The 13,267-nt window shown below is 54.1% G+C and overlaps 1 protein-coding gene across 1 annotated transcript in view; it reads left to right on the forward strand.

Moving 5' to 3' along the window:
• PSD (pleckstrin and Sec7 domain containing) overlaps positions 1-13,267 on the forward strand; it is a 72,654-nt gene that overhangs the window by 54,021 nt on the left and 5,366 nt on the right. The window contains exons 12-15 of the mRNA XM_006014796.2: positions 6,596-6,639; positions 10,171-10,349; positions 11,570-11,640; positions 12,339-12,496. Coding sequence (XP_006014858.2) covers positions 6,596-6,639; positions 10,171-10,349; positions 11,570-11,640; positions 12,339-12,496 — 452 coding nt within the window. The remainder of the gene's footprint in view (positions 1-6,595; positions 6,640-10,170; positions 10,350-11,569; positions 11,641-12,338; positions 12,497-13,267) is intronic.

Below are 13,267 nucleotides of genomic sequence, written 5' to 3' on the forward strand. Positions count from 1 at the left end.
GCCCTGCGGGGGCAGGTCGGCGCTGACCGCGGCCGGGAACAGACCAGCATGAGCTGCAGCCCTTCGGCGCGGGCAGCGCTAGCTAAAGGGAAGCCAAGAGGTGCTGCTTAGCATCCCTGGTGGGAAAGGGCAAGCGGCATGAAGCGGTTTCCTTCAGAGCCGGAGCAGGAGCATGGCCTACAGGGGACAGGTGGAGGGAGATGTGTCCAGCCCGGGCTGGGATGCCACCCCTCCAAAGCCCTCTTTGTTATGGAGACCATCGCAGCCTAGCACTGACACATTGCTCCACCGTATCATCCTGTCGTAGCACAGCCGTGCTGGGTCAGGCTGCATCAGCGTCACATTGTGATGCACTGAGATGTAAACATGCGCTCAGACCGCCTGGCACACAGCACTCCCATCCTTGCCTCCTACATGCTGCTGGCGCTGCCACGTGCAGGGGGAGGGCAGCAGAAGAGGAATGAGCCTGGTGTTACGGGGATGGGTAGCACCCCCTCACCCTCCTTAAGTGTTGGCGCTGATATGACAGCTAGCATTTCCCCCACTGAGCCTGTGGATGCAGCATAATGTAGTGAGAGGGCTGCAGCAGGCTGTTGCTGCCAAGCATGCAATGCCCCAGTCCCCAGATTCTCCCAGTTGGGCCCCTGGCTGCTCTCACCACCAGCAGCAGGGGCTCTGCAGGCACTGCCCCTACCTACCCCTGGCCCCCCAAAAGAAAGGATAAGGTTCTCGGGGATCTCTGGGGGAAATGAATCATGATCCATTCTGCAGTATGAGCACGCTGATGTGAGCTGAGCTGCCAGTGGAAATAGGTTTTCTTGTGCCACACAGGATCATACAGTACATGCAAGGGCTTACTGTGGTCATGAGTAAGGACATGAAGAGGGCTGGGCATGGAACAGTGCAAGGGCAGGACCCCGATATCATAGTAGCTAGTGATGTCAGGGGCCTGTTAGACTCTAGAGTCTGTGTGATCAGAGGGTGGATCACACCAAACCAGTCCTGCCATCTGTATTAGTCAAGCTACATCAAATCAAAGGGCGGTGTGGGCTGAGATCCAGATTTCAGATGGAGCTGCATGGCTGAGCTCAAAGGAAGGTTCTTGCTGAGGAAGAATGAGAAAATCCCAGGGCTGAGCTTTTGTGGTGAAATGGCACCAGGCACAGAATTGGGAAGGGATCTGTACAGGGAGGGCACTTGTACTTTGTAGCACTGAAGTCTCCTTTACCAAATGTCGTGTGACTGTGACTTTCAACACTGACAAAGAACAGGGATAGGAGAGATCTTGACCCACATCAGTTTATAGGCCCAGTAACCGTCCCTCCTATTATGTTCCTCAGCTTAGATACCCTCACAGTGAATAACAGGCTATTTGCACTGTCGCATCTGTAAGGTTTCTTTAACTGATTCTGTGCCTTGGAGACATCCTGTAGGCCCTAGAAAGCATTAATTCTCTCTCTTAAGTGCATTGATTCATGCACTCACCACGCATTTCATCTCCGATTTCTGCCAACAATGCCGTGGGGGACTTTTGGACAATTCATTGTCCTTTGGGCCTCAGCTCCCAGACTGTAAAATGGAGATGCCAGCACTGACCTTTCCTATGTTGTTATGCTGGCTGGATGGGTTCACCCTCTCCTGCCTACTATGGAAAACTTCCCACAGTTATGTGCCAGCAACGACAATAGAATGGGGGAAATAGTGCAGCCACCTCCACTTCCCCCCCACCTCACATCTACCCCACCCAGCTCTTAGGCATGTTATCCAAAGTGAGAGTGATCACAGTGAGACTCTACACAAGGGAAATCCCCTGAGGTATTGGCTCTTTTAAAAACAGGAGACTTTTGCACTGGAGAAAGAGAACATTAATCCTAGCAGAAGTCCCCTGGGCCTGTGTGCTGCCAGGTCCCTGTAGAGGCATACGTGTCTGGGGACACCCCCTTCTGCCTTCTGCAGCAGGGAGCTCATAGCCCTATTGCGACAAAGCAGCCTGTGCTTGGGAAAATGACTGTGATGGCATTGCTCTAGCGTTTGCTGCAGGAGTCCCTCCTACATTCAATCTCTGATGCCAATGACAGGACAATCATAGGCTTGACTTTTCAAGCCCTGACCCTGTGCTCAGCCCTACCCAGGGCAAATAAAGCTGGTCTTAGCACCAAAGAATTTATAGCCTGGAGGGAGATAGTTATCCAGGATTCACTTTGGGACTGGAGAAGCCACAATGTTGGTGGTGGTCCTGGGAATCTTCTCCCCTGCATGTTGCAATGAGACACTTCTCACCCGTCCCCCGATTCATTTCCTGCTAGGCAGTCAAGAGCTGTCAGCTGAGGGTGACTTTTAGCCAAGTTCAACTGTGGCAGGACTGTAGTGCATGTGAAATGCTGACCCTTACCACCCCTGTTCTGCAGGCTTGCCTGACTGTCTCTGGCTGTTTGCTAACTGCAGGGGAGGATTGGCTGTCCTGCATGCAGTACTCATGGTCCTTCCTAACCCCATTCCTCCTGCCCCCACACCTTCTGTGCCAGACACTCACTCTGACTCAGCAAGCTTTTGTGACACAGATGCTGCTTGTGACAGGGCTGTTCCTTTGAAGCCAACAGAGCAGGCTGTCCTTTAAAGCGTTAGTGGTCCATCCCTGATGCCAGTTCTACTCTGCTGGGCTGGTCGGAGTTGTGCGGACAGGGCTCTCATTCAGCATTCTCCCCAAGCATTGTCTCGCATCAGCTGTTGTTCTGCTGCTCTTTCAGTCTGTGCCCTCACTTCCTCTTTCAGAGCAGAAATCCTTGCCTCAGTCCTTCAGAAGGTTCACACAGCAGGCACATTCATTTTTGAGACACCTCGGTCTCCAGCTGCGTGAATTTACCTTGTGTAGTTGGTGCTTTCCAGTATAAAAGTGCCTTATGAAGAGGTGGGAGGACCCTTTCAGCCCATATTGCCCCAGTTCACTTGACATTGCTTTGCCAGTAACAGCTCCCACCTGACTCCATATGCCATTCTCCCTGCAGTTCACCTTCTTGGCCCTTGTGATTATTCCCTACTCATTGCATGGAGCTTTTCAGGCACTTCCTGTGCTTCTGGTCTCCCCTTTTTCTGTACATTTTCTAAATCTCATCCTGGTTTCTCCTGGCTTTTCATATCTCTCAGCTCAGACCTGCAGCACTGGAAAAGGCCCCTTCCCCCTCCTTCTCTGTTGCAGATTCATTACAATCAACTCTCCTCCTCAGCTAACTGGGTCTGCCTCCCCCTCATTCCCAGCCATACCTGGGTGATCTTCAGGAGCCTGCAGTGCCTTTGCAGTAGTTTTATTGTTCTCTTCCTGGAATTTCTTTGCATCTTGTAAAGATTTACCAGCAAATGTCTCCTTGAAGGAGAGCACTTTATACTCAAAAGCTCATCTAATAGTTCCCTCAAATATACAGCTGGTCCAATAAAATATATCACCAAACCAACCTTATTTCTTGCATATTTTTTGGACCAGCATAACTAAATTAAGGAATGCTCCGTTCCTTATTGTTCTTCAGTTTCTTATTCCCAAAGGGATTAGCCAGGACTGCAAAACTGAGATGCAGATCTACACTCTTTTTAGCAGCACTGAAGGTGGCCAGACCCTGATCCATCTCTGCATGCTTCTGACTCCCCAAGAAATGCTTTGCCTGCTGCAGCTGAATTTCATTTTCTGCCTGTGCAGTTTCCCAGAGGGTGGATGGGTATAGTCTCTTGTCTCATGTGAGGAATTGGTGTTGAGACCTGTATTTCTCTCACCACCAAATTATGGCCCTCATGGCTGGTCCTTCCTAGATAAACCTCTACAAATTCAACATGTCCTCCCATAGGCAGAGAGAGCTTTGATCTGCAGGATGTCAAGGGGGTCCAGGTCCTGGACAGGTCTCTCAGGTACATGCATGGCTGTGGAAGTGCTTTATTGCCAAGAGGCAGAATCTCTCACCCCAACCCTATTTCTGGTCAGAGATGGCTCCAGCTGCCTGAAGGGTCTCTGGGAATTTGCTGATACTTTTGAGGACTAGAAGGACAATGGCTTCTTTGTCCATAGAGCTTTTCATCTCCACCTGCTTTGCGAACAGCAGCTCAAATCCTGAAACCCTTAAACAGACTTTACTCAGCTTAGCTGGTGGCATCCATTCAAGTTTTACTCAGGTACAAGGACTTGAAAGCATTTGGCTCTTTGTAATAGCTCTGCATAATGAATCACTTCTTTCTCCACTGAAATGCCAATCCCAGCACCCCCATCAGCCATGCTTCTCCAGGGTGTGGGCTAGAACTGGAGCAGATTGCATCCTGCTGGTGCTAGGGGGAAGTAATTGCCCATTGCACAACTGATATTTGTACTGGTTGGAAAAGCCAGGGGATCTTTTAATGTCCTTGTGGGTCTTCAGGAGATACCAGGGTCACCTTGTAGGGGCCTTGATTTACAACTGAATGAGGAGACTGAGTTCCTAGGCCTAGCCAGGCTTGGCACAGGAGTTGGAGGCTGATATCATCAGGGGAGGTGTTGCTGCCCAGCATCAGAGTCCTGGGGGCCAGATTGCTTTGACTCCCAAGGAAGCCCACCCTGCGTGAGACATCTGGGTGAGGAGGAACCTTTGCTTGCTGTTGTATTTCTGTGCTCAAACCATGTTGAATTTCTTTAATGTCAGATTTTTGGCTGTGCATTGGAGTCCTACCTAGGGACCTGGAGTGCATAGCAATAGGCACCATATACAAACTGAGCAGAATAGTAGGCCCTGCCTCAAAGTGCTCCATCCTTCCCATCTGCCCTATGATCCTACTGGTATCCAGCCTTCCTCTCACCAGGTGTTGCTGATTATAGAAAGAGGTGGTTAGCTGTGCTAGTCTGAAGTCGGGCAGAAGGCAGGGTAGGGATGCACCTTACAGACCAACTAAATCGTATGAGCACACTTTTGTGAGCCCAAGATCACTTCATCAGATGCCATCTTGTGAAGACATAAGCTTGGGCTAACAAAAGCTTACGCATCTCTGATTTAGGTAGTTTGCGAGGTGCATCTCTACCCTGCCTTCTGTTATTGATTAGCTTACTCTGTAGCCTGACAGTGACACAACAGTGCCAAGGTGCTGTTATGTTAACAATGCAGTGGCTCAAATACTTGCTTCAATGAGCATGTCAGTGTACACTCACAGGTGGATATTTTGAGTGGCCTGAGTACTGGCTCTGGAGTGCTTGGGGTTTGCAATAGTACAACCAGGGCAGTTACTGTGTCTTTTATGTTTGCACAGCATCTTGTATGGTGGGGATCCAGTCCCAGTCCATGCTGGGGCCTTTGGGTGCTACCAGCATATCAGTGTTTCTCACCCCTGCTGACATATCGGCACCCAAGCATGTGAGTGCTGACATTTGAAAATCTGGCCCAGACTTTTAAGAAGGAAATAAACCGACAGTAGTAAGACAAGCATAAGGGAATCAGCAGCTAGTGGTTTTCAGAGGACTTCCAAGGCAGTCTGCGACTCTCGCTGCCACCTGTGATGTGGGCTGTCAGCACAGCCTGCAGTGTGAGGAGGGGGAAGAGACTAGCCCACAGTCCTGGTGGGCTAGTGGCAGAGAAGCCAGGAGCCCAATGGTGCTCAGGGCCACATACAGCCCTAGTGGGGACTTGTGCAGCACAGCCTGGAGAAAATGCCCATCATGTGGAGACTGCACATGGAGCAGTGGGGACAGTGAAGCGCCAAGAAGTGACATATAAGAGGATGTATGGCCTCCAACCAGCCTGGGGTGCATGATTCCCCCTCCTGCCCCCTAGGTCTCCAGTGTCTCTCTGCCTGCCACATGTAGCAGTGAGAGGGATGTTATGCTCTGCAGGACCACTTCTAAGCAGAAAGTGATCCCACCCCCAATTCTCCTACAGGCCTCTTCCCAGAGGGATGTGTGTGGTTTCACATGCTCCATTCACTAAAGACTTTGTTGGCTACTAATGCTCTGGCTCCTACCACCCCCTTCCCCCCACAATGCTGAGAATGCCTGAAGCCAAGGGCGCGTTATGGAGATCAACTCCCCATGCCTGGCTTGGGACTCCTGCCGGGTCCCATGGTGCTGTGCTGCTGCTGCTGCAACAACAGGTTCCTCCCCGTGCCGGCCAGCAGGGGTTGCTGTGATGCACTCTGCTCCCTGCGGCCCCCAGTGCTGCTCTGTCAGGGCCTTTTGGTTCCACATCCCACCACTCCCCTGTTTTCGCTAGGCGAGTTTGGCCCATATCTGCCATGCCTATCCCAGTCCTTCCAACTACCCAGGTCCCCTTGCACTGCTTGCTGCCTCTTTAGGTTCCCTGCAGCAAGGCTGATGGGTATTGTGCACCCTGCAACTGGCCACAGCCCTGTCTTGTTCAGAGAGCAGCATGTTCCTCCTCACTCATCCCCTGTTCCAGTCCCAGAGACACCCACCCCACACAGTCTCCCAGCCCTGGCCAAGAGCAATACATCCAGTTCTTCCAGCCACACCTCTTCCCCCATTGGTGCCAGCAGAAGAAGGAGCAGTTACCCTGGTGCCATGCCTGCTCTCAGCTCAACTGCTTGCCCCTCTCTTCATAGCGTTCACCCGCTGACCACTGTTCTCTTGTCTCCCCAGGCACTGTACGGCTCCATCAAGAATGAGAAGTTGCAGTGGGCCATGTGAGTATCACCCCTGGCTTGTCAGGATCCTGCCCTCTATGGCTCAGCTCATCAGTGCAGGAGATCCCACTCCTCCTTGCTCTGTCTGTGGGATTTGCTTCACCTGTTCCCCTCCTTCTGGACAGGAAGGCAGCAGGTGTGACCCACAAAAGAGATCATACCCTTAGCTCAGGGAGGGAGAGGGGGCGATTGCTGCTGACTTCCCTGGGCTGGGGTTGGGCCCTGTGTCATGTGGTGTGTCATGTGGTGCCTGGGCTGGGGTTGGGCACTGTGCTAGGTGCTGGGAATGGGCAAGGAGCCTACCAGGGAATAGGCCTGAAGTGATAAGGGGTCCAGTAGAGACACCCTGGCAACAAAGCACAAGTGAAACCAGGCTGGGACTGCCCATGGAAGGGACACAGTTTTCAGTCCTGCTGCAGCTACCAGGGTTAACAGCCCCACACAAAGCTATACAGCAGGGGTCAGCAACCCCTGGCATATGTGCCGAGCATGGCACGCAAGGCCATTTTGCTTGGCACACCACTGCCAGCCCGGGCTCTAAGCAGCTGCTGCCAGCCACGGAGCCCAGGTTGCTCCCAGCAGGCAACTGGGAGGCAACAAACAGCTGCTCTGGGCTCCGGCATGTCGTCACTCCAGCACCTTCCAAGGTAAACATTGTAGTTTTTTCCGCACTCCAGCCAAAAAACGTTGCCTACCCCGGCTATACAGCAAAGGGAAAACTACTTGTGTGTGAGCAGAGCTCCATTAAAGTTAGGGTGACCATCTCCGAGCCTGTGAGTGTGAGACCTGTGAAGGCCAGAAAAGGGAAGCAACGCCCAGGAGGATCTACGCAGGTTTCCATGGCAGAATAGGGATTTCTTCAGGGGAGCTGGGGCCTAGAAAAGGGTGGGGAACAATCAAGCCTTCCAATTTTTTTTTTCTTTAAATTTCCTGTCTTGGGCCAAATGAGCCAAAGCAGTTCCAAATTTCAACTGAGCAGAATTCAATTGTTCAAGTCTGTGTGGTGCTTCCACCAGCAAGTATCCTCCCTCCCAGACTCTTCGGTCTAGGGCTTCAGATGCTTCCAAATCCATGGCAGAATTGTACAAGCCACAAGCCCAGAGGCCTTGGGGTTCCTATGCCCCCTAGTCTCACTTGCCTCTGGCCAAAAGGCCAAGGGATCAAGCTGGAGGGAAAGCCCAAGAGCAATCCCCCATCACCATCCATTGTGTAGCCAAGATCCTTGCAGGGAGGATCTGCATGGCTTAGCTGGGAATGGGGAGATGATCCTGCCTTGGCGAGGCCCATGCAGTGTCACTGGGGATTGAGGATGATGATGACACTAGGCCTGGTGGAATCTGTGCAGACCTGGGCATGTTTCTGGGGATAGTTAACATTGACTGCAGGGTGATTCGTGGGTTGACTGGCCCAGGCTGACGTAGACATGGAGGGATGTGCACAGGCACAATCAGGGGAAGGGGAATGGGGCTGTTAAAGCCTGTGTGGGTGTTCAGGACGGGACACAACAGGTGGGCTCTGCATGTGCATCCCTGGTTGGGGGAGCAGGCAGTGTGCACAGAGCAGAGCTGTCAGTGCAGCCCTAGGTGGTGGGAAGGGACAAACACAGCAGAGCAGTCCAAAGCAGTGCAGCATGGAAAGGCTGAGGCTGTTTTAGGGTGCATGCAGGCATCCCTTCACAGCATGGAGGTGACAACCCCCTAATGTGCTGAGCAGATGCACCCACTACAGTGTGTTCAGTTCTGGGCCCTGGTTGCCATGAGGAGGTTCAGGGGGAGCAGCAGAAATGGCTGTGGGTGGAAAGCAAGGCCTAGAAGGATGTGTGCTTGTATGGCTGGCTCAGCACAGATTAAGGGGGAGCATGCTAATTGTCTACAGCTGTTAGGAGAGGTGAAGCACAGGGAGTGGGAGATCTTCTGGAATCTAGAGCACAGAAGTGTGGCTGGGAGGGGGGGGGGGGGGGGTTTGGGGGAGAGCCTCCACCATCCTGTCACATGGCACTTCTCACACTGAGTGGGCCATAGTCCTAGGAGCAAGGGAAGGTCTGGGCTGGCGCCCCTGCTCCGTTTTGGCTCCATAGGCAAGGGAAGCAATTTGTTCTGTCAGGAAAACGGAGCATCTTCCCTCGCTTAGCCTCCCAGTTTGGGTGGGGAGATCTGACAGACACCACCTCCCCCCATCAGCCGTGAGGGGGCTGCTGCCTCCAGGAGAACTCACCAGCCTAGTGCTTGCCCAGCCCTTGGGATAGTGCCCACCCCAGGGGGTACCCATCCCTTCATGTTGGCAAGATCTGCTGTGAATGCTGGTGTGGGGATGTCTGAGCCAGGTGCCAGTGTCCTCCCCAGCTTGGCTTGGCCTTGCCCCACCTCTGTGGCTTCGGACCAGCCTCTGAGCTCATGCCTGGCTGAGGCAGCAGCTGCCAGAATGGGGCCACATCCTGTACTGGGCAAGGTGGGAGCACCTCATGAACGGTGCTGTGCAGGAGGGTGGGACTGTTGATTTGGGGAGGGGTTTGCCCACCTGAGGTGGCAAGGTGGGAAGCCAGGCTCACTAGGGGAGCTGGCATTCACCCGTAGGACCTGAGTGGACTTAGTGCAGGGCCCAAATGCCCTGGCATCCCTGCCCCTCACCCTACAGCTGCCACCCCCTAACCAGCAGCAGCCTTGTTGCTGGGATTAATCAGCCTACCACGTAATCCCAGCTCTGAGCCAATGGGGCCAGGGTCGCTGTCATGGAGACGCTGGTGGCTGCTGAGGGGTTTAATTAGCAGCTGTGCAGTTGCAAGAAAGCAGGGAAGCAGCGGCTCTAGGCTCCCACCTCTGTGCTGGGGAGCAGCATTTCCTGAGCAGAGCCCAGGACACAGTAGGGGGCATGATTCATGGGCTTAGAGCATATCAGCAAGGGCCCACCCTCCCTTCCTCCAGCCATCTGCCCCCGCCTGTATGCGTGCTCCCTCCTGTCAGTGCCTGTAGCACCCAGGGCCAGCTTGTGCCAACCCTCAGCCCTTCCCCAGGCCTGTGTCAGGTTTTTGAGCCAGCACCCATTCTTGCAGGTGCCCATTCCCAGTGATGGGAACCAAGCCCTCTATGGGCCATAACTCTGCTCTTCTCCCTCAAAAGGAGCCAGGGCTAGGCCTGAGTTTTCCCCTCCTTGATCCTCCAAGAGGAGGGTGGGCCTGTGGGGCTGAGATGGCCCCTGCAGTGCCAGGCTCTGAGGCACTGGCTTTCTCCTAGGCTGCAGAGGTGAACCTATCCCATAAGGGATATGGGGGGGTCCCTGCTCTGAGCAGCTTTTGGAGCCTTGCATTCAAAGAGAGCTCCCAACCAAGGAGAACAGTGGTGTGACAGCTGGCAGCCTGGCAGAGCTGGGAAGGAGCGCAGAGGGCTCATGGGTGTGGTGAATGGACTCCCCCTCACTGCATCCGCCTGCCTCTGAGTTGGGATTCCAGTCTGAGGGCCAGGTGGTTCAGAGTGGGCTGGGAGCTGGTATTACCTGGCCCTGGTGATGCTAAGCCTTGCAATGTGTATTCTGCAGAGACGAGGAGGAGCTGAGGAAGTCCCTCTCAGAGCTGGCCGATCCCAACCCCAAATCCATCAAGCGCATCAGCAGCTGCAGTAACCCCTTCCTAGACTTCTCACAAGACCCCAGCATCGCCACCTACAAGCACGGCCTGCTGGTGCGCAAGATGCATGCTGATCCTGACTGCAAGAAAAGTAGGTGCCCGGTGGCTCTGGAGCTGGGGGTGGTTTCAATGGATCACGGGCAGAGCTCACTCTTACTGGGGGCAGCGGGAGAACTCCTGCAAGTTAGGACAGCCAGGAATCCCAGTGAGTCACTGGTGGGCTCTGGCTTGCATGCCACATGCCCAGGCCATGTTGGCACCAAGTTCTTCAGCCACATGGGAAGTGGACTCCCAGCAGAATCAGGTCTGGCTCAGCACTGTCATGCCTAGTGCCAGGCAAGGGCTCCCTGCACTCTTTTGACCCCTTGGAAACAAAGCCCTGCTTGGTAGCCTGGTCATTCTCTTGCCCTGCCCTGCCCTGCCCTGCCCTGCCCTGCCCTTCCATCACAGCTGAGCGCACGCCTGATATCCACATACACTACAGCATCCAGAGCTACCATGGGCTTGAGAGCTCTCAGGGCTGCCATTGGGTGGGAGCAGTGTGCTTCCAGCTGGAGGTGATGCTTCGTACCATGCAGCATGGCAGCTGGGCCTTGGTTGCAGGAGGCAGGCTGGGGAAAGGAACAGGAACAGCAGGAGTATGGGACCAGGCCAAGGCTGCGCGTGGATTTATCACATGGCCCCGGCTCAGGCCTGGGGGATGGGGCCAGTGGTGTGGCGCTGTCTGTGGTGCTGAATGGACCCATTCCCCTGGAGACGAGGAGGAGCCCAGCTGCAGGCTCAGTGCTGAGCAGGCTGCCCTGCCATTGAACTGTTAGTGAAATCTATCCAGGGCAGAGCCGGCCATGAAGGCACCCAACACTGCAGAGCTCGAGCTGGCCTGAGAGCTCCAATTGGCTGGCTGTTGCAGAGCACCCCTCTGTCCACCACAAAAGCCTCATTAAGCCCCAGCTGTTTAATGCCTCCTTGATCTGATTAGATAGTGCCTGTATTCTCTGTGGCTGCCACGGTGCACAGTTACCTGACAGGGAGCATGGCCTTTACCTGCCTCGTCTTAAGTGGCGAGCATAGCCTCTGCACACAGCAAGAAGCACACCAGCCCATGCCGAGGTGGCCTGGCAGGGGTGGCATGCAGCAGCCCTCCCCCACAGCAGTGCCATCTGCTGACCCAGAGAGGGCATGGCTCAGGTGTGCCACTCCAACATGGTTTCTTCTGGAGCAGTGCCCATCCCCAACCCAGGATGAGGGCAATGGCAGTACTTGCTGGTCTGCTTGATGTTGACTGTCTTGTGTTTTGCTTTTCCTTGCCAGCACCCAGGGGGAAGAGAGGCTGGAAGACATTCCATGCCATCCTGAAGGGAATGATCCTCTACTTGCAGAAGGTACAGAGCAACTCGCCTCCTGGGCAGCAGGGGGCAGCTGGAACGGCAACAAGACATCCCCAGCCCCCAGGGGTTAGGCACCCCCTGTTCATTGCTGTTTTGCTGGTACATGGGGCGTTACTGCAATGAGGGAAGGGCCAGACAGAGGGTGTTGCATCCCCAAGGTGTGCCACCCTTGCCAAGGTCTATTATCCCATAGCAGGACAAGCCATGGCCAGGGAATCCACCTTTTCTCCAACAGTCATCATTAGACTGCATATCAAAGGCAGCAATTTTCAGCAGGGTCCTGGGAGAGCAGCAAATCTGCAGCTTCCCCACTGCCCTTGTTCCACGGAGCATGGTCTCTGCTGATGGCTAATCCATGATCAGTCCCTGTTGCTGATGGAAGCAGCGGCCACACATGCAGTGTGGTGCAGCGCCCCCTGGTGGACAAAGCCACGAGACGTGCAAACCTACGAGTCTTGCATCCTAAAGGGAGCACATCAAGCCTGTTTGTCTCAAGTGTGAGCTCCTGGAGCAGGTGGTCATTTCTGGTGAGGCCTAGCCTCCTTGGAGCAATCTAGCCTGGCATGGGCAGCAGTGGGAGGCTGTAGTGCCTGCATTCCCAGGTTCTGCCATTGTGCCCCAGTAGAGCTGAACGAAAGCCCCTTTGGGGTTGTGGGGCAGGGCTCATATGAAATGGTGGCCTTGCCTTTCAGGAGGAGTATAAGCCTGGGAAGCCCCTGGCAGAGGAGGAGCTGAAGAATGCCATCAGTATCCACCATTCACTAGCCACACGGGCATCTGACTATAGCAAGAGACCCAATGTCTTCTACCTCAGGACAGCTGACTGGAGGGTCTTTCTCTTCCAGGCACAGTGAGTAGCCACAGCAGCAGCAACACAGCCTGCATTCGGCAGAACTCTCTGCACTGGTAACACATAGCAGCCCTAGATGCCTGAATCAGACTGCACTATAGGGGTTGCCCAGCACAGCCATCACGTGGGGCCACAGTTGCCATCCCTGCAGCTGGGGAAGGATCCAGGCACTGGAATGCTTCTCCCATGGCCACAATCCTGTGCTACGGTCTAGGTAAAAAGGGAGGGGTGAGGGATTGTCCAGCTTCTCCCAGCCGTGTGCTCAGCAAGAAGCAGCTGACAGCCTGCCCTGTCACCAACTCCCACCCTTTCCCTGTGGAGGGAAGCGCTCGCTTTGTATAGTCCTGCTTGGCTTAGGGAGCTGATGCTCTTGTGAGGCAGAGCACAAGCTAAATCCTGGCTGGGACTAGAAGGGTGGACATATGGTACCTCTAGTCCTGAGTAATATGACTTTACTCTGGGGTTAAAAGCAGAGCAGATGCACAGCACAGCCCTGCACCAATGCCAGTCACTCCAGTACAGCAACTCAGAAGATGAGGAGTGGAAATTACACCATGTTCCAGTTTCATAGTTGGTAGGGTCGGAAGGGACCTGAGCAGATCATCAAGTCCAAGCCCCTGCCCTGGGCAGGAAAGAGTACTGGGATCATAATACCCCAGCCAGATATTTATCCATCCTCCTCTTGAAGATCCCCAAGGTAGGGAAGAACACTACTTCCCTTGGGAGCCCATTCCAGAGACTGACAGCCTTAACCGTAAAGTAATGTCTTCT

The sequence above is a fragment of the Alligator sinensis genome, unplaced genomic scaffold (assembly GCF_000455745.1).
Source record: "Alligator sinensis unplaced genomic scaffold, ASM45574v1 scaffold264_1, whole genome shotgun sequence".
In the NCBI taxonomy this organism is placed as follows: Eukaryota; Metazoa; Chordata; order Crocodylia; family Alligatoridae; genus Alligator; species Alligator sinensis.